General features: G+C 39.5%; 1 protein-coding gene across 1 annotated transcript; it reads left to right on the forward strand.

The window, feature by feature from the left end:
* The first annotated feature begins 1,891 nt into the window (after positions 1-1,891).
* Positions 1,892-17,884, forward strand: LOC119261625 (dynein heavy chain). Its single transcript, XM_037531240.1, has 7 exons — positions 1,892-1,977; positions 15,495-15,752; positions 15,845-15,976; positions 16,104-16,273; positions 17,258-17,313; positions 17,428-17,547; positions 17,771-17,884. The coding sequence occupies exons 1-7, from the start codon at positions 1,892-1,894 to the stop codon at positions 17,882-17,884; spliced, it is 936 nt and encodes a 311-aa protein (XP_037387137.1).
* Positions 17,885-18,398: the final 514 nt, after the last annotated feature.

Here is an 18,398-nt window from a genome sequence, read left to right on the forward strand (position 1 = left end):
AATCCTGGAGAGGGTAAAGTGTTGGTCCAGTGTTCCACGACCAGGGCGGAACCCGCACTGCTCCTCCTGAATCCGAGGTTCGACTATGAGCTGGACTCTCTTCTCCAGTACCCCTGCATAGACCTTACCAGGGAGGCTGAGGTTTGTGATTCCCCTGTAGTTGGACCACACCCTCCGGTCCCCTTTTAAAGAGAGGCACCACCACCCCAGTCTGCCAATCCAGTGGCACCGCCCCCGATGTCCACGCAATGTTGAAAAGGCATGTCAGCCAAGACAGCCCCACAACATCCAGAGCCTTGAGGAACTCAGGACGGATCTCATCCACCCCTGGAGCCTTGCCACCAAGGAGCTTCTTAACTACCTTAGGGACTTCGGCCTCAGTAATGGACAAGCCTCTTCCCGTGTCCCCAGACTCTGCCTCCTCAGTGGAGAACATGTCAGTGGGATTGAGATGGTCCTCAAAGTATTCCTTCCACCACCCAATGACATCTTCACTCGAAGTCAGCAGCACACCATCTTCACTATATACAGTGCTAGTGGCACACTGCTTTCCCCTTCTGAGTCGCCTGACGGTTTGCCAGAATCTTTTCGGAGCCAACTTAAAGTCACTTTCTGAGGTCTCACCGAACTCCTCCCACACCCGGGTTTTTGCCTTGGCGACGACTGAAGCCGCAGATCACTTGGCCTTTCAATACCTGCCAGCTGCCTCTGGTGTCCCACAGACCAACCATGTCCGGTAGGACTCCTTCTTCAGCTTGATGGCATCTCTCACCTGGGATGTCCACCACCAAGTTCAAGGATTACTGCCCCGACAGGCACCAACTACCTTGCAACCACAGCTACAGTCAGCCGCTTCAACAATGGAGGAACGGAACATGGCCCATTCTGTGTCAATGTCCCTCACCTCCTCCGATATCTGGTCAAAGTTCTGTCAGAGGTGTGAGTTGAAGATCAGTCTGACAGGTTCTTCTGCCAGACGTTCCCAGCAAACCCTCACTATATGTTTGGGCTTGCCTGGTCTGACCGGCATCTTCCCCCACCACCTGATCCAACTCACCACCAGGTGGTGATCAGTTGACAGCTCAGCTCCTCTCTTTACCCAAGTGTCCAAAACACATGGCCACAAGTCCGATGACACAACTACAAAGTCAATCATTGAACGGCGGCCTAGGGTGTCCTGGTGCCATGTGCACTTATGGACATCCTTGTGTTCAAACATGGTGTTCGTTATGGACAAACTGGTTTGCACAGAAGTCCAAAAACTGAACACCACTCAGGTTCAGATCAGAGAGGCCATTCCTCCCAATCACACCCCTCCAGGTCTCACTGTCATTGCCCACGTGAGCGTTGAAGTCCCCCAGTAAGACAATAGAGTCTCCAGGAGGAGCACTTTCAAGCATCCTTCCCGAGGACTCTAGGAATGCTGGGTACTCTGAACTGCTGTTCGGTGCATAAGCACAGACAACAGTCAGGACCCATTCCCCAACCCAAAGGCGTAGGGAAGCTACCCTCTCGTCCACCGGAGAAAACCCCAACATACAGGCGCCGAGTCGAGGGGCTATGAGAAAGCCTACACCTGCCCGCTGCCTCTCACCATGGGCAACTCCAGAAAAGAATAAAGTCCAGCCCCTCTCAAGGAGATTGGACCCAGAGCCAAAGCTGTGTGTTGAGGTGAGTCCAACTATATCTAGCCGGTATCTCTCAACCTCACGCACCAACTCAGGCTCCTTCCCTGCCAGTGAGGTAACGTTCCAAGTTCCAAAAGCCAGTTTCAGCTACCGAGGATCAGAACGCCAAGGCCCACGCCTTCGGACACTGCCCGATCCACAAAGCACCGAACCCCTACACCTGCTCATGTACTCATGTAGCTTCGGGCTGGGCCCATGAGTAAATGCCCAGCAACCAGACACTCGCTGGCACGCCCCTACCCCAGGCCTGGCTCCAGGGTGGGGCCCCGGAGACCCTAATCCGGGCAGGGTAAAAAAAGTCCTGTTTTTTTTATTTTCATAAGGGTATTTTTGGATCACACTTCATCTGACCTGTCACCTAGGACCAGTTTGCCTTGGGAGACCCTACTAGGAGCTTTTACTCCAGACAACATAGCTCCTAGGATCATTCAAGCACGCAAACCCCTCCACCACGATAAGTTGGTGATCCATGGAGAGGGGCCATGTACCCAAAACTTTTAAACTAGCAATTATCAAACCTCTGATCAGGAAACCAAATCTTGATGTTAGCATATTGTCTAATTGCAGGCCTATTTCAAACTTACCATTTATATCTAAGATCTTAGAAGAAGCTGTGGCCCAACAACTTAGTTCATATCTACACAAGAACCATATATATGAAAAATTCTAGTCTGGATTCAGGCCACACCACAGCACTGAGACGGCTCTAGTTAGGATGACTGATGATCTTCTTCTTGCCTCTGATCAAGGCTACATATGTCTTTTAGTGCTACTTGACCTCAGCGCGGCTTTCGATACAGTAGACCACAATATTCTCCTAGAAAGGCTAGAAAACATGGTTGGAGTCACAGGGATGGCCCTATCATGGTTCAGATCTTACCTATCAGAACGTTATCAGTTTGTTAGGGTAAACAATTTATCTTCCAATTATTCAAAAGTGAGATTTGGAGTTCCACAGGGCTCTATTTTAGGACCATTATTATTTACACAACACATGTTAGGCACAGTTATAAATAACCATGGTATTAACTTTCATTGTTAGATTAGAGGACCCTTATTAGTCCCACAATGGGGAAATTTCACCTCTGCATTTAACCCATCTGTGCAGTGAAACACCACATACACTCTAGTGAGTACACACACACTAGGGGGCAGTGAGCACACTTGCCCAGAGTAGCAAGCAAGCAAAAGCAAAATTTATTTATATAGCACTTTTTACAACAGATGTTGTCACAAAGCAGCTTTACAGAACAATCAGTATTACAGAGAGAAGAGAAAAGAAGAAAGAAAATCCGGGTCCGAGCCCCCATGAGCGTCGCCAGTGGCGACGGTGGCAAGGAAATACTCCCTAAAAGAGGAAGAAACCTTGAGAGGAACCAAGACTCAGAAGGGGAACCCATCCTCCTATGGTCGACACCGGACAGCAAACAAGATTAGTATGAAGTTTTATAGTAAAGTGGGAAAAGAAAGATCTGAGGGTGAGGACTGCACAGCGCTGTACAGCAAGAAGCTCAGTGGTGGTCAAACCGGTCCAGAAGGCTGGTGAGCGGCGGCACCAATCAAGGCAGTAGAGGCAACAGCATCAGACGCACAGGATGGGCAGCTGATCAGCTCGGCAGAGAAAGGAAAGAAAAAAACAGAGTTAGTACTGTAAAGAGTGGCTGACCACAGATTACAGTAAAACAGAGCAGTGTAGACTCCAGCAGGTCTAGACCTGACAGGGAAGACTAGTCACCAAATGCTTGACTGTACAAATAAGTTTTTAGCCTAGACTTAAAGATTGAGGCTGTGTCTGATTCCCGAACATTAGCAGGAAGATTATTCCAGAGCTGGGGGGCTTTGTATGAGAAAGCTCTCCCCCCTGATGTAACTTTATTAATTCTAGGTACCAGTAGTAAGCCAGCACCTTGTGATCTAAGTAGGCGTGATGGTTCATAGTGGGAGAGGAGCTCACTCAGGTACTGAGGGGCGAGCCCATTTAGAGCTTTATATGTCAGTAATATAGTTTTATAATCAATGCGAAATTTAACTGGTAACCAGTGCAGGGCTGATAAAACTGGACTAATATGGTCAAACTTCCTAGTTCTTGTGAGGACTCTGGCTGCAGCGTTCTGGACTAGCTGAAGCTTGGTGGGTGGACAGCCCAATCCACAGCACCCGGGGAGCAGTTGGGGGTTAGGTGTCTTGCTCAAGGACACCTCAGTCATGGACTGTCGGCACTGGGGATTGAACCAGCGACCTTCCGGTCATGATGCTGGTTCCCTGACCTCCAACCCACGACAGCCCCAATAATTACGCAGACACTACGCAACAGTACATATCAGCCAAGCCTGATGACCAATACAGATTAAAGAAAATAGAGGACTGTGTAAAAGACGTGAAAGGCTGGATGTCACGTAACTTCCTCCTATTAAACAGTAACAAAACAGAGGTTCTCCTTCTGGGTCCAAAATTAGCAAGAAGTAAATTACCAGATTTAATCTTAAATCTCGCCGACTTTCCAGCCACACCTGGATCAGCAGCTAAAAATCTTGGCGTTATAATAGATTCAGATTTATCATTCGATCAACACACAGGCAGCATCACTAGGACAGCTTTTCTACATCTTCACAACATCGCCAAGATCAGAAATGCCCTGTCCCTGCGTGATGCAGAAACACTAGTACACGCCTTTATTACTTCTAGGCTAGTCTACTGTAACGCACTACTGTCAGGATGCACGAGCAGGAGTTTAAACAAACTCCAACTAGTCCAAAACGCTGCAGCCAGGGTCCTCACTAAAACTAGAACATCTGATCATATCAGTCCAGTGCTATCATCACTTCATTGGCTGCCTATTAAATTCCGTATTGATTATAAAATCCTTTTATTGACTTATAAAGCCCTACATGGGCTCGCTCCTGAGTACCTGCAAGAACTTATTTCCCATTATGAGCCATCACGACTACTCAGATCCCAGAGTGCTGGCTTATTAATAGTTCCCAGAATTCCTAAGGCTGCAGCTGGGGGAAGAGCTTTTTCTTATAAAGCCCCCAAACTCTGGAATGATCTTCCAGAAACTGTTCAGGACTCAGACACAGTCTCAATCTTTAAGACTAGGCTGAAAACTCACTTGTTCAGTTCAGCTTTTGGTAGCTAATGTTCCCCCTAGATAAAGGCAGCAGATCCAGGGGTCCATGGACACAGGGAATTATAGTAAACTGAGACGCTGGTGCTGTCGTCCCGCTGCTCGCACGCGGTCACTCAGGTTTGTGGACGGTGGAGCGGAGGGATGCCGAACTGTTTCAGAGTGCTGCCGTGTCTGTGTGTCCTTCTGGTTCTCTCCTGTTAGTTAAGCTGTCATAGTCAGATCTGCCGGAGTTGTTAGCCACACTCTGGAAATGTTTACATTCCCTGTTCATGTACAAACAGACAGAATAAAACTAATTCCCTCTCCCTGCCTTTTTTCCGAGTATACGCCCGCCCACTTGTCCGGCCGGACACTGAAGGATGCCTGACTGTTGAGCCCTCCTGCTACCCACTTCAGACCAGCTGCCCACGCCCCAGCTACCACCACCTACCTGGGACTAGCTGCCCACCCTACCCTGATGTTCTCATAGACTCCTAGCTATTCCTAATACCAATATTACTGCTATTAATATTAGTAGTATAATCACTCTGTAGGTAGTCTGACCAGAGGAGGATGGGTCCCCCCTGGTGAGCCTGGGTTCCTCCCAAGGTTTCTTCCTCAGCTCTGAGGGAGGTTCTCTTTGCCGCTGTCGCCCCTGGCTTGCCCACCGGGGCGTTTTACATTCTTGTTAAAATTCTGTCTTTTCTGGAATTCTCTGAAGCTGCTTTGTGACAACATTCTTTGTAAAAAGCTCTACAAATAAATTTGATTTGATTTGATTAAGAAGGCTGGCTCTGCTGTCAAGCTGGAGCCCTCTGCTTGCTACACTGGATAAACAGAGAAGCTCATTCATCTGTTTATCTCTCTGTCTATCTATCTATACAATAAGCAGGTGTTGGTGGAGTTGGTCAGTCAGGCGGCTGCTTCCAGAGAGGCGGGGGCTAAACAGAGAGCGTGCTGGCAGTGGAGTTTCACATAATGGAGATGGTTGAAAGAAGGTTGCACAGGAAGAGTTGACTTCCTGAACAAGCTGCTGCCAGAGGACGTGAGCCAGCACAGGCAGTTTGTCGCAGCCTTCCAGCAGTTGCTACTGAGGCAGAGAGGGCGGAACTCATACTCTCCATAAAGACACCATGACAAGCAACACGGCAGAAGAGCTTGCCTATCAAAAAAGAAGAGCATTAGTTTTCCTCGATTTCTTCTGCACCAGAACTGCAATACTAAAAGATCCCTGATGTTCATGGTTGACTGTGACTCTATAACAGCAGCTACTGGTTTCACCGTAACAGTGACTGATTCCCACTGACCGGTTTCTCAGTGTTTCTCTGATCAGCTCCAACGGTCAGTCATCACTGATTCATCTCAGCTCTTTTGTCCAGTCACAGGCTGATTTTCTCTTTTCTCTATTCTAATACTTTATATTAAATGTAAAGGCTTATTCTCTGTTCATTTTGCTGTGTTGCTGTTTGCTGCCCTGTGTGGACCAGAGGAGGACGGGTTCCCCTTTTGAGTCTTGCTTCCTCTCAGTGTTTCTTCCTCTTTCTTTTAGGGAGTTTTTCCTTGCCACTGTCATCATGGTGATGCTCATGAGGGCTCAGACCCCCATTTTACAGATTTTTCTGTAATGCTCATTGTTTTCTGTAAAACAAGTTGTTTTGATATGAAATGGAAATGATTATTATACTGAATTGAGTTGCAGTGATCAATATTCAAAATTCAGTGATCAGTATTCAGTGCTCAGTGATCAGATTTCAATATTCAGTATTCAATATTTAGTGATCAGTGATCAGTATTCAGTGTTCAGTATTCAGTGATCAGTATTCAGTGATAATTATTCAAAATCAATATTCAGTGATCAGTATTCAGTGTTCAGTGATCAGATTTCAATATTCAGTATTCAATATTTAGTGATCAGTGATCAGTATTCAGTGTTCAGTAGTCAGTGATCAGTATTCAGTGATAATTATTCAAAATCAATATTCAGTGATCAGTATTCAGTGTTCAGAGATCACTATTCAGTATTCAGTGATCAATATTCAGTATTCTGTATTCAGTGATCAATATTCAGTATTCTGTATTCAGTGATCAGTATTCAGTATTCATTATTTGATATTCAGTATTCAGTGATCAGTATTCAGCATTCTGTATTCAGTGATCAATATTCCGTATTCTGTATACAGTATTCAGTTATCAGTATTCAGTGATCAGTATTTGGTATTCAGTGATCAGTATTCAGTATTCAGTGATCATTATTCAGTATTCGGTATTCAGTGATCAGTATTCAGTATTCAGTAATCAGTATTCAGTATTCAGAGATCACTATTTAGTATTCAGTGATCAGTATTCAGTGGTCATTATTCAGTGATCAATATTCAGTATTTGGTGATCAGTATTCAATATTCAGTATTCAGTCATCAGTATTCAGTATCTGGTATTCAGTATTCATTGATCAATATTCAGTATTGAGGTATTCAGTGATCAGTATTCAGTATTCTGTATTCAGTGATCAATGTTCTGTATTCGGTATTCAGTATTCAGTGATCAATATTCTGTATTCGGTATTCAGTATTCAGTGATCAGTATTTAGTACTCAGAGATCACTATTTAGTATTCAGTATTCAGTGATCAGTATTTAGTGATCAGTATTCAGTATTCAGTATTCAGCGATCAGTATTCAGTATTCGGTATTTGGTATTCAGTGATCAATGATCAGTATTCTGTATTCTGTATTCAGTGATCAATATTCTGTATTCGGTATTCAGTATTCAGTGATCAGTATTTAGTATTCAGAGATCACTATTTAGTATTCAGTATTCAGTGATCAGTATTTAGTGATCAGTATTCAGTATTTGGTGATCAGTATTCAATATTCATTATTCAGGGACCATTATTCAGTATTGAGGTATTCAGTGATCAGTGTTCAGTATCCAGTGATCAGTATTCAGTGATCAGTATTTGATATTCAGTGTTCAGTGATCAGTATTCGATATTCAGTATTCAGTGATCAGTATTCAGTATTCTGTATTCAGTGATCAATATTCCGTATTCTGTATACAGTATTCAGTTATCAGTATTCAGTATTTGGTATTCGGTATTCAGTATTCACTGATCAGTATTCAGTGATCAGTATGCAGTATTCAGCAATCAGTATTCAGTATTCGGTATCCAGTGATCAATATTCAGTGTTCACTGATCAGTATTAAATATTCAGTATTCAGTGATCAGTGTTCGGTATTCGATATTCAGCATTCTGTATTCAGTGACCAGTATTCAGTATTCAGTGATCAGTATTCAGTGCTCAGTGATCAGTATTCCGTATTCAATGATCATTGTTCAGTATTCAGTGATCAGTATTCAGTGCTCAGTGTTCAGTATTCAGTGATCAGTATTCAATATTCAGTGATCAGTGTTCAGTATTCGGTGATCAGTATTCATTATTCACTGATCAGTGTTCAGTATTCAGTGATCAGTATTCAGTGATCAGTATTCAGTGCTCATTGTTCAGTATACAGTATTCAGTGGTCAGTATTCTGTATTCACTTATCAGTGTTCAGTATTCAGTATTGAGTGATCAGTATTCAATATTCAGTGATCAGTATTTGGTGCTCAGTGATCAGTATTGAGTGATCAGTATTCAGTATTCAGTGATCAATGTTCTGTATTCAGTATTCAGTATTCAGTGATCAATATTCTGTATTTGGTATTCAGTATTCAGTGATCAGTATTTAGTATTCAGAGATCTCTATTTAGTATTCAGTATTCAGTGATCAGTATTTAGTGATCAGTATTCAGTATTCAGCGCTCAGTATTCAGTATTCGGTATTTGGTATTCAGTGATCAATGATCAGTGTTCAGTATTCTGTATTCAGTGATCAATATTCTGTATTCGGTATTCAGTATTCAGTGATCAGTATTTAGTATTCAGAGATCAGTATTTAGTATTCAGTATTCAGTGATCAGTATTTAGTGATCAGTATTCAGTATTTGGTGATCAGTATTCAATATTCATTATTCAGTGACCATTATTCAGTATTGAGGTATTCAGTGATCAATATTCAGTATTCGGTATTCAGTATTCAGTATTCAGTGATCAGTATTCAGTATTCTGTATTCAGTGATCAATATTCCGTATTCTGTATACAGTATTCAGTGATCAGTATTCAGTATTCACTGATCAGTATTCAGTGATCAGTATGCAGTATTCATCAATCAGTATTCAGTATTCGGTATTCAGTGATCAGTGTTCAGTATCCAGTGATCAGTATTCAGTTATCAGTATTCAGTGATCAGTATTTGGTATTCAGTGATCAGTATTCAGTATTCAGTGATCATTATTCAGTATTCGGTATTCAGTGATCAGTATTCAGTATTCAGTAATCAGTATTCAGTATTCAGAGATCACTATTTAGTATTCAGTGATCAGTATTCAGTGGTCATTATTCAGTGATCAATATTCAGTATTTGGTGATCAGTATTCAATATTCAGTATTCAGTCATCAGTATTCAGTATCTGGTATTCAGTATTCATTGATCAATATTCAGTATTGAGGTATTCAGTGATCAGTATTCAGTATTCTGTATTCAGTGATCAATGTTCTGTATTCGGTATTCAGTATTCAGTGATCAATATTCTGTATTCGGTATTCAGTATTCAGTGATCAGTATTTAGTATTCAGAGATCACTATTTAGTATTCAGTATTCAGTGATCAGTATTTAGTGATCAGTATTCAGTATTCAGCGATCAGTATTCAGTATTCGGTATTTGGTATTCAGTGATCAATGATCAGTATTCTGTATTCTGTATTCAGTGATCAATATTCTGTATTCGGTATTCAGTATTCAGTGATCAGTATTTAGTATTCAGAGATCACTATTTAGTATTCAGTATTCAGTGATCCGTATTTAGTGATCAGTATTCAGTATTTGGTGATCAGTATTCAATATTCATTATTCAGGGACCATTATTCAGTATTGAGGTATTCAGTGATCAGTGTTCAGTATCCAGTGATCAGTATTCAGCGTTCAGTATTCGATATTCAGTGTTCAGTGATCAGTATTCGATATTCAGTATTCAGTGATCAGTATTCAGCATTCTGTATTCAGTGATCAATATTCCGTATTCTGTATACAGTATTCAGTTATCAGTATTCAGTGATCAGTATTTGGTATTCAGTGATCAGTATTCAGTATTCAGTGATCATTATTCAGTATTCGGTATTCAGTGATCAGTATTCAGTATTCAGTAATCAGTATTCAGTATTCAGTGATCAGTATTCAGTATTCAGTGATCATTATTCAATATTCAGTATTTGGTGATCAGTATTCAATATTCAGTATTCAGTCATCAGTATTCAGTATCTGGTATTCAGTATTCATTGATCAATATTCAGTATTGAGGTATTCAGTGATCAGTATTCAGTATTCTGTATTCAGTGATCAATGTTCTGTATTCGGTATTCAGTATTCAGTGATCAGTATTTAGTATTCAGAGATCACTATTTAGTATTCAGTATTCAGTGATCAGTATTTAGTGATCAGTATTCAGTATTCAGCGATCAGTATTCAGTATTCGGTATTTGGTATTCAGTGATCAATGATCAGTATTCTGTATTCTGTATTCAGTGATCAATATTCTGTATTCGGTATTCAGTATTCAGTGATCAGTATTTAGTATTCAGAGATCACTATTTAGTATTCAGTATTCAGTGATCAGTATTTAGTGATCAGTATTCAGTATTTGGTGATCAGTATTCAATATTCATTATTCAGTGACCATTATTCAGTATTGAGGTATTCAGTGATCAGTGTTCAGTATCCAGTGATCAGTATTCAGTGATCAGTATTTGATATTCAGTGTTCAGTGATCAGTATTCGATATTCAGTATTCAGTGATCAGTATTCAGTATTCTGTATTCAGTGATCAATATTCCGTATTCTGTATACAGTATTCAGTTATCAGTATTCAGTATTTGGTATTCGGTATTCAGTATTCACTGATCAGTATTCAGTGATCAGTATGCAGTATTCAGCAATCAGTATTCAGTATTCGGTATCCAGTGATCAATATTCAGTGTTCACTGATCAGTATTAAATATTCAGTATTCAGTGATCAGTGTTCGGTATTCGATATTCAGCATTCTGTATTCAGTGACCAGTATTCAGTATTCAGTGATCAGTATTCAGTGCTCAGTGATCAGTATTCAGTATTCAATGATCATTGTTCAGTATTCAGTGATCAGTATTCAGTGCTCAGTGTTCAGTATTCAGTGATCAGTATTCAATATTCAGTGATCAGTGTTCAGTATTCGGTGATCAGTATTCATTATTCACTGATCAGTGTTCAGTATTCAGTGATCAGTATTCAGTGATCAGTATTCAGTGCTCATTGTTCAGTATACAGTATTCAGTGGTCAGTATTCTGTATTCACTTATCAGTGTTCAGTATTCAGTATTGAGTGATCAGTATTCAATATTCAGTGATCAGTATTCGGTGCTCAGTGATCAGTATTGAGTGATCAGTATTCAGTATTCAGTGATCAATGTTCTGTATTCAGTATTCAGTATTCAGTGATCAATATTCTGTATTTGGTATTCAGTATTCAGTGATCAGTATTTAGTATTCAGAGATCTCTATTTAGTATTCAGTATTCAGTGATCAGTATTTAGTGATCAGTATTCAGTATTCAGCGCTCAGTATTCAGTATTCGGTATTTGGTATTCAGTGATCAATGATCAGTATTCAGTATTCTGTATTCAGTGATCAATATTCTGTATTCGGTATTCAGTATTCAGTGATCAGTATTTAGTATTCAGAGATCACTATTTAGTATTCAGTATTCAGTGATCAGTATTTAGTGATCAGTATTCAGTATTTGGTGATCAGTATTCAATATTCATTATTCAGTGACCATTATTCAGTATTGAGGTATTCAGTGATCAGTATTCAATATTCAGTGATCAGTGTTCAGTATTCGGTGATCAGTATTCATTATTCACTGATCAGTGTTCAGTATTCAGTGATCAGTGTTCAGTATCCAGTGATCAGTATTCAGTGTTCAGTATTCGATATTCAGTATTCAGTGATCAGTATTCAGTATTCTGTATTCAGTGATCAATATTCCGTATTCTGTATACAGTATTCAGTGATCAGTATTCAGTATTCACTGATCAGTATTCAGTGATCAGTATGCAGTATTCATCAATCAGTATTCAGTATTCGGTATTCAGTGATCAGTGTTCAGTATCCAGTGATCAGTATTCAGTTATCAGTATTCAGTGATCAGTATTTGGTATTCAGTGATCAGTATTCAGTATTCAGTGATCATTATTCAGTATTCGGTATTCAGTGATCAGTATTCAGTATTCAGTAATCAGTATTCAGTATTCAGAGATCAGTATTTAGTATTCAGTGATCAGTATTCAGTGGTCATTATTCAGTGATCAATATTCAGTATTTGGTGATCAGTATTCAATATTCAGTATTCAGTCATCAGTATTCAGTATCTGGTATTCATTATTCAGGGACCATTATTCAGTATTGAGGTATTCAGTGATCAGTGTTCAGTATCCAGTGATCAGTATTCAGCGTTCAGTATTCGATATTCAGTGTTCAGTGATCAGTATTCGATATTCAGTATTCAGTGATCAGTATTCAGCATTCTGTATTCAGTGATCAATATTCCGTATTCTGTATACAGTATTCAGTTATCAGTATTCAGTGATCAGTATTTGGTATTCAGTGATCAGTATTCAGTATTCAGTGATCATTATTCAGTATTCGGTATTCAGTGATCAGTATTCAGTATTCAGTAATCAGTATTCAGTATTCAGTGATCAGTATTCAGTATTCAGTGATCATTATTCAATATTCAATATTTGGTGATCAGTATTCAATATTCAGTATTCAGTCATCAGTATTCAGTATCTGGTATTCAGTATTCATTGATCAATATTCAGTATTGAGGTATTCAGTGATCAGTATTCAGTATTCTGTATTCAGTGATCAATGTTCTGTATTCGGTATTCAGTATTCAGTGATCAGTATTTAGTATTCAGAGATCACTATTTAGTATTCAGTATTCAGTGATCAGTATTTAGTGATCAGTATTCAGTATTCAGCGATCAGTATTCAGTATTCGGTATTTGGTATTCAGTGATCAATGATCAGTATTCTGTATTCTGTATTCAGTGATCAATATTCTGTATTCGGTATTCAGTATTCAGTGATCAGTATTTAGTATTCAGAGATCACTATTTAGTATTCAGTATTCAGTGATCAGTATTTAGTGATCAGTATTCAGTATTTGGTGATCAGTATTCAATATTCATTATTCAGTGACCATTATTCAGTATTGAGGTATTCAGTGATCAGTGTTCAGTATCCAGTGATCAGTATTCAGTGATCAGTATTTGATATTCAGTGTTCAGTGATCAGTATTCGATATTCAGTATTCAGTGATCAGTATTCAGTATTCTGTATTCAGTGATCAATATTCCGTATTCTGTATACAGTATTCAGTTATCAGTATTCAGTATTTGGTATTCGGTATTCAGTATTCACTGATCAGTATTCAGTGATCAGTATGCAGTATTCAGCAATCAGTATTCAGTATTCGGTATCCAGTGATCAATATTCAGTGTTCACTGATCAGTATTAAATATTCAGTATTCAGTGATCAGTGTTCGGTATTCGATATTCAGCATTCTGTATTCAGTGACCAGTATTCAGTATTCAGTGATCAGTATTCAGTGCTCAGTGATCAGTATTCAGTATTCAATGATCATTGTTCAGTATTCAGTGATCAGTATTCAGTGCTCAGTGTTCAGTATTCAGTGATCAGTATTCAATATTCAGTGATCAGTGTTCAGTATTCGGTGATCAGTATTCATTATTCACTGATCAGTGTTCAGTATTCAGTGATCAGTATTCAGTGATCAGTATTCAGTGCTCATTGTTCAGTATACAGTATTCAGTGGTCAGTATTCTGTATTCACTTATCAGTGTTCAGTATTCAGTATTGAGTGATCAGTATTCAATATTCAGTGATCAGTATTCGGTGCTCAGTGATCAGTATTGAGTGATCAGTATTCAGTATTCAGTGATCAATGTTCTGTATTCAGTATTCAGTATTCAGTGATCAATATTCTGTATTTGGTATTCAGTATTCAGTGATCAGTATTTAGTATTCAGAGATCTCTATTTAGTATTCAGTATTCAGTGATCAGTATTTAGTGATCAGTATTCAGTATTCAGCGCTCAGTATTCAGTATTCGGTATTTGGTATTCAGTGATCAATGATCAGTATTCAGTATTCTGTATTCAGTGATCAATATTCTGTATTCGGTATTCAGTATTCAGTGATCAGTATTCAGTATTCAGTGATCAGTATTTAGTGATCAGTATTCAGTATTTGGTGATCAGTATTCAATATTCATTATTCAGTGACCATTATTCAGTATTGAGGTATTCAGTGATCAATATTCAGTATTCGGTATTCAGTATTTGGTATTCAGTGATCAGTGTTCAGTATCCAGTGATCAGTATTCAGTGTTCAGTATTCGATATTCAGTATTCAGTGATCAGTATTCAGTATTCTGTATTCAGTGATCAATATTCCGTATTCTGTATACAGTATTCAGTGATCAGTATTCAGTATTCACTGATCAGTATTCAGTGATCAGTATGCAGTATTCATCAATCAGTATTCAGTATTCGGTATTCAGTGATCAGTGTTCAGTATCCAGTGATCAGTATTCAGTGTTCAGTATTCGATATTCAGTATTCAGTGATCAGTATTCAGTATTCTGTATTCAGTGATCAATATTCCGTATTCTGTATACAGTATTCAGTGATCAGTATTCAGTATTCACTGTTCAGTATTCAGTGATCAGTATGCAGTATTCAGCAATCAATATTCAGTATTCGGTATTCAGTGATCAGTATTCAGTATCCAGTGATCAATATTCAGTGTTCACTGATCAGTATTAAATATTCAGTATTCAGTGATCAGTGTTCGGTATTCGGTATTCAGCATTCAGTATTCAGTGACCAGTATTCAGTATTCAGTGATCAGTATTCAGTGCTCAGTGATCAGTATTCAGTATTCACTGACCAGTATTCAGTATTCAGTGATCAGTATTCAGTGCTCAGTAATCAGTATTCAGTATTCACTGATCATTGTTCAGTATTCAGTGCTCAGTGTTCAGTATTCAGTGATCAGTATTCAATATTCAGTGATCAGTGTTCAGTATTCAGTGATCAGTATTCAGTGCTCAGTGTTCAGTATTCAGTGATCAGTATTCATTATTCACTGATCAGTGTTCAGTATTCAGTGATCAGTATTCAGTGCTCATTGTTCAGTATACAGTATTCAGTGGTCAGTATTCAGTATTCACTGATCAGTGTTCAGTATTCAGTATTGAGTGATCAGTATTCAGTATTCAGTGATCAGTATTCAGTGATCAGTATTCAGTATTCAGTGATCAGTGTTCAGTGTTCAGTATTCAGTATTGAGTGATCAGTATTCAGTATTCAGTGATCAGTGTTCAGTATTCACTGTTCAGTATTCAGTGATCAGTATGCAGTATTCAGCAATCAATATTCAGTATTCGGTATTCAGTGATCAGTATTCAGTATCCAGTGATCAATATTCAGTGTTCACTGATCAGTATTAAATATTCAGTATTCAGTGATCAGTGTTCGGTATTCGGTATTCAGCATTCAGTATTCAGTGACCAGTATTCAGTATTCAGTGATCAGTATTCAGTGCTCAGTGATCAGTATTCAGTATTCACTGACCAGTATTCAGTATTCAGTGATCAGTATTCAGTGCTCAGTAATCAGTATTCAGTATTCACTGATCATTGTTCAGTATTCAGTGCTCAGTGTTCAGTATTCAGTGATCAGTATTCAATATTCAGTGATCAGTGTTCAGTATTCAGTGATCAGTATTCAGTGCTCAGTGTTCAGTATTCAGTGATCAGTATTCATTATTCACTGATCAGTGTTCAGTATTCAGTGATCAGTATTCAGTGCTCATTGTTCAGTATACAGTATTCAGTGGTCAGTATTCAGTATTCACTGATCAGTGTTCAGTATTCAGTATTGAGTGATCAGTATTCAGTATTCAGTGATCAGTATTCAGTGATCAGTATTCAGTATTCAGTGATCAGTGTTCAGTGTTCAGTATTCAGTATTGAGTGATCAGTATTCAATGATCAGTGTTCAGTATTCAGTATTCAGTATTCAGTGATCAGTATTCAGTATTGAGTGATCAGTATTCACTGATCAGTGTTCAGTGCTCAGTGTTCAGTATTCAGTGTTCAGTATTCAGTATTCAGTGATCAGTATTCGGTGCTCAGTGATCAGTATTCAGTATTCAGTGATCAGTATTCAGTATTCAGTGATCAGTGTTCAGTATTCAGTATTGAGTGATCAGTATTCAGTGCTCATTGTTCAGTATACAGTATTCAGTGGTCAGTATTCAGTATTCACTGATCAGTGTTCAGTATTCAGTATTCAGTGATCAGTATTCGGTGCTCAGTGATCAGTATTTAGTATTCAGTGATCAGTATTCAGTATTGAGTGATCAGTATTCAGTATTCAGTGATCAGTGTTCAGTATTCAGTGATCAGTATTCATTATTCACTGATCAATGTTCAGTGTTCAGTATTCAGTATTCAGTGATCAGTATTCGGTGCTCAGTGATCAATATTCAGTATTCAGTGATCAGTATTCAGTATTCAGTGATCAGTATTCAGTATTGAGTGATCAGTCTTCAGTATTCAGTGCTCAGTGTTCAGTATTGAGTGATCAGTATTCAGTATTGAGTGATCAGTATTCAGTATTCAGTGATCAGTGTTCAGTATTCAGTATTCAGTGATCAGTATTCAGTATTGAGTGATCAGTATTCAGTATTCACTGATCAGTGTTCAGTGCTCAGTGTTCAGTATTCAGTATTCAGTGATCAGTATTCAGTATTGAGTGATCAGTCTTCAGTATTCAGTGCTCAGTGTTCAGTATTGAGTGATCAGTATTCAGTATTGAGTGATCAGTATTCAGTATTCAGTGATCAGTGTTCAGTATTCAGTATTCAGTGATCAGTATTCAGTATTGAGTGATCAGTATTCAGTATTCACTGATCAGTGTTCAGTGCTCAGTGTTCAGTATTCAGTATTCAGTGATCAGTATTCGGTGCTCAGTGATCAATATTCAGTATTCAGTGATCAGTATTCAGTATTCAGTATTCAGTGGTCAGTATTCAGTATGCAGTGATCAGTATTGAGTGATCAGTATTCAGTATTCACTGATCAGTGTTCAGTGCTCAGTGTTCAGTATTCAGTATTCAGTGCTCAGTGATCAGTATTCAGTGCTCAGTGTTCAGTATTGAGTGATCAGTATTCAGTATTCAGTGATCAGTATTCAGTATTCAGTGAGCAGTGCCTGTTTTGCTGTTGCAGTTCTGGCAGGTCCAGTTCAGGCTCAGGTTCAGGCTCAGATTCATGTTCAGGCTCAGGTTCAGATTCAGGCTCAGATTCAGGCTCATGATTAGGCTCAGGCTCGGATTCAGGCTCAGACTCAGATTCAGGCTCAGGTTCAGACTTAGGTTCAGGCTTAGATTCTGGCTTAGGCTCAGGTTCAGACTCAGATTCAGGCTCAGGTTCAGAGTCAGGCTCAGGTTCAGATTCAGGTTCAGGCTCAGATTCAGATTCCGGTTCAGGTTCAGAGTCAGGCTCAGGTTCAGATTCAGGTTCGTGTTGTATACACCACAGCTGGTTTGCTGAGGTTGTTTATTACGGTCCGTCAGTGGGCGGGTTGGACACGCCTGACATAGAGAGGCAGGTCTTATCACTTCTAATAAATAACTGAAATATTCAAATGAGTCTGATTATTGTATTGATACAGGAAACTAGTGGTCTCTAATGGTAACCACTAATTTCTAAACCATCAGGTTTTTTATCTTCTGTTTACAGAGGTCAGTCACACAGTACAGTCAAATGCTCAGAGACACGGGGATGAAGGTCTTAGAGGAGCAGTGTCTTCTGCGCAGTGATGATGGCCGGTCATTCCTAATGAAGCGGTTCTGAGGGCCGGTCTCTGTCCAGGCAGGCCCGTAGCCCGTAGATCGAAGGGTTCGTTCGACACAGAGAGGACCCTGGCTGCCCGGTCGGGGAATCGAACCCAGGCCCTCCTCGCTGTAAGGCGATAGCGCAACCCACCACGCCACCGTGCCGCCCTACTTAAAACATTCTTAGTCCATTTCTCCCTTTATATTAGTGGCAGATTCATGCAAATGCAGTTCTGGGGTTCTACATTGCCACTAAAAGGCACACAAAGTTTGATGAAAATCTGTGTCGGTTGAGTTCCAAAGTGTCCGATTTCCCGTAAAATGACCCTAAAGGAGAGGAAAAACAGACAGACAGTGAAGGCAAGACCCAATTAAAAAATAAAGAAAAAGAAGGCGAGATACAAAAGATAGAGAGGAAAAATAGACAGACAATGAAGAAAAGCAACAGAGACAGACAGCAACAGAGATACAGAGGAGGGAGAGCAACAACAGACCTAGGCGAGCAACAGAGAGAGACAATGAAGTCCCAGCAC

This window comes from Pygocentrus nattereri, chromosome 2 (assembly GCF_015220715.1).
Source record: "Pygocentrus nattereri isolate fPygNat1 chromosome 2, fPygNat1.pri, whole genome shotgun sequence".
Lineage (NCBI taxonomy): Eukaryota > Metazoa > Chordata > Actinopteri > Characiformes > Serrasalmidae > Pygocentrus > Pygocentrus nattereri.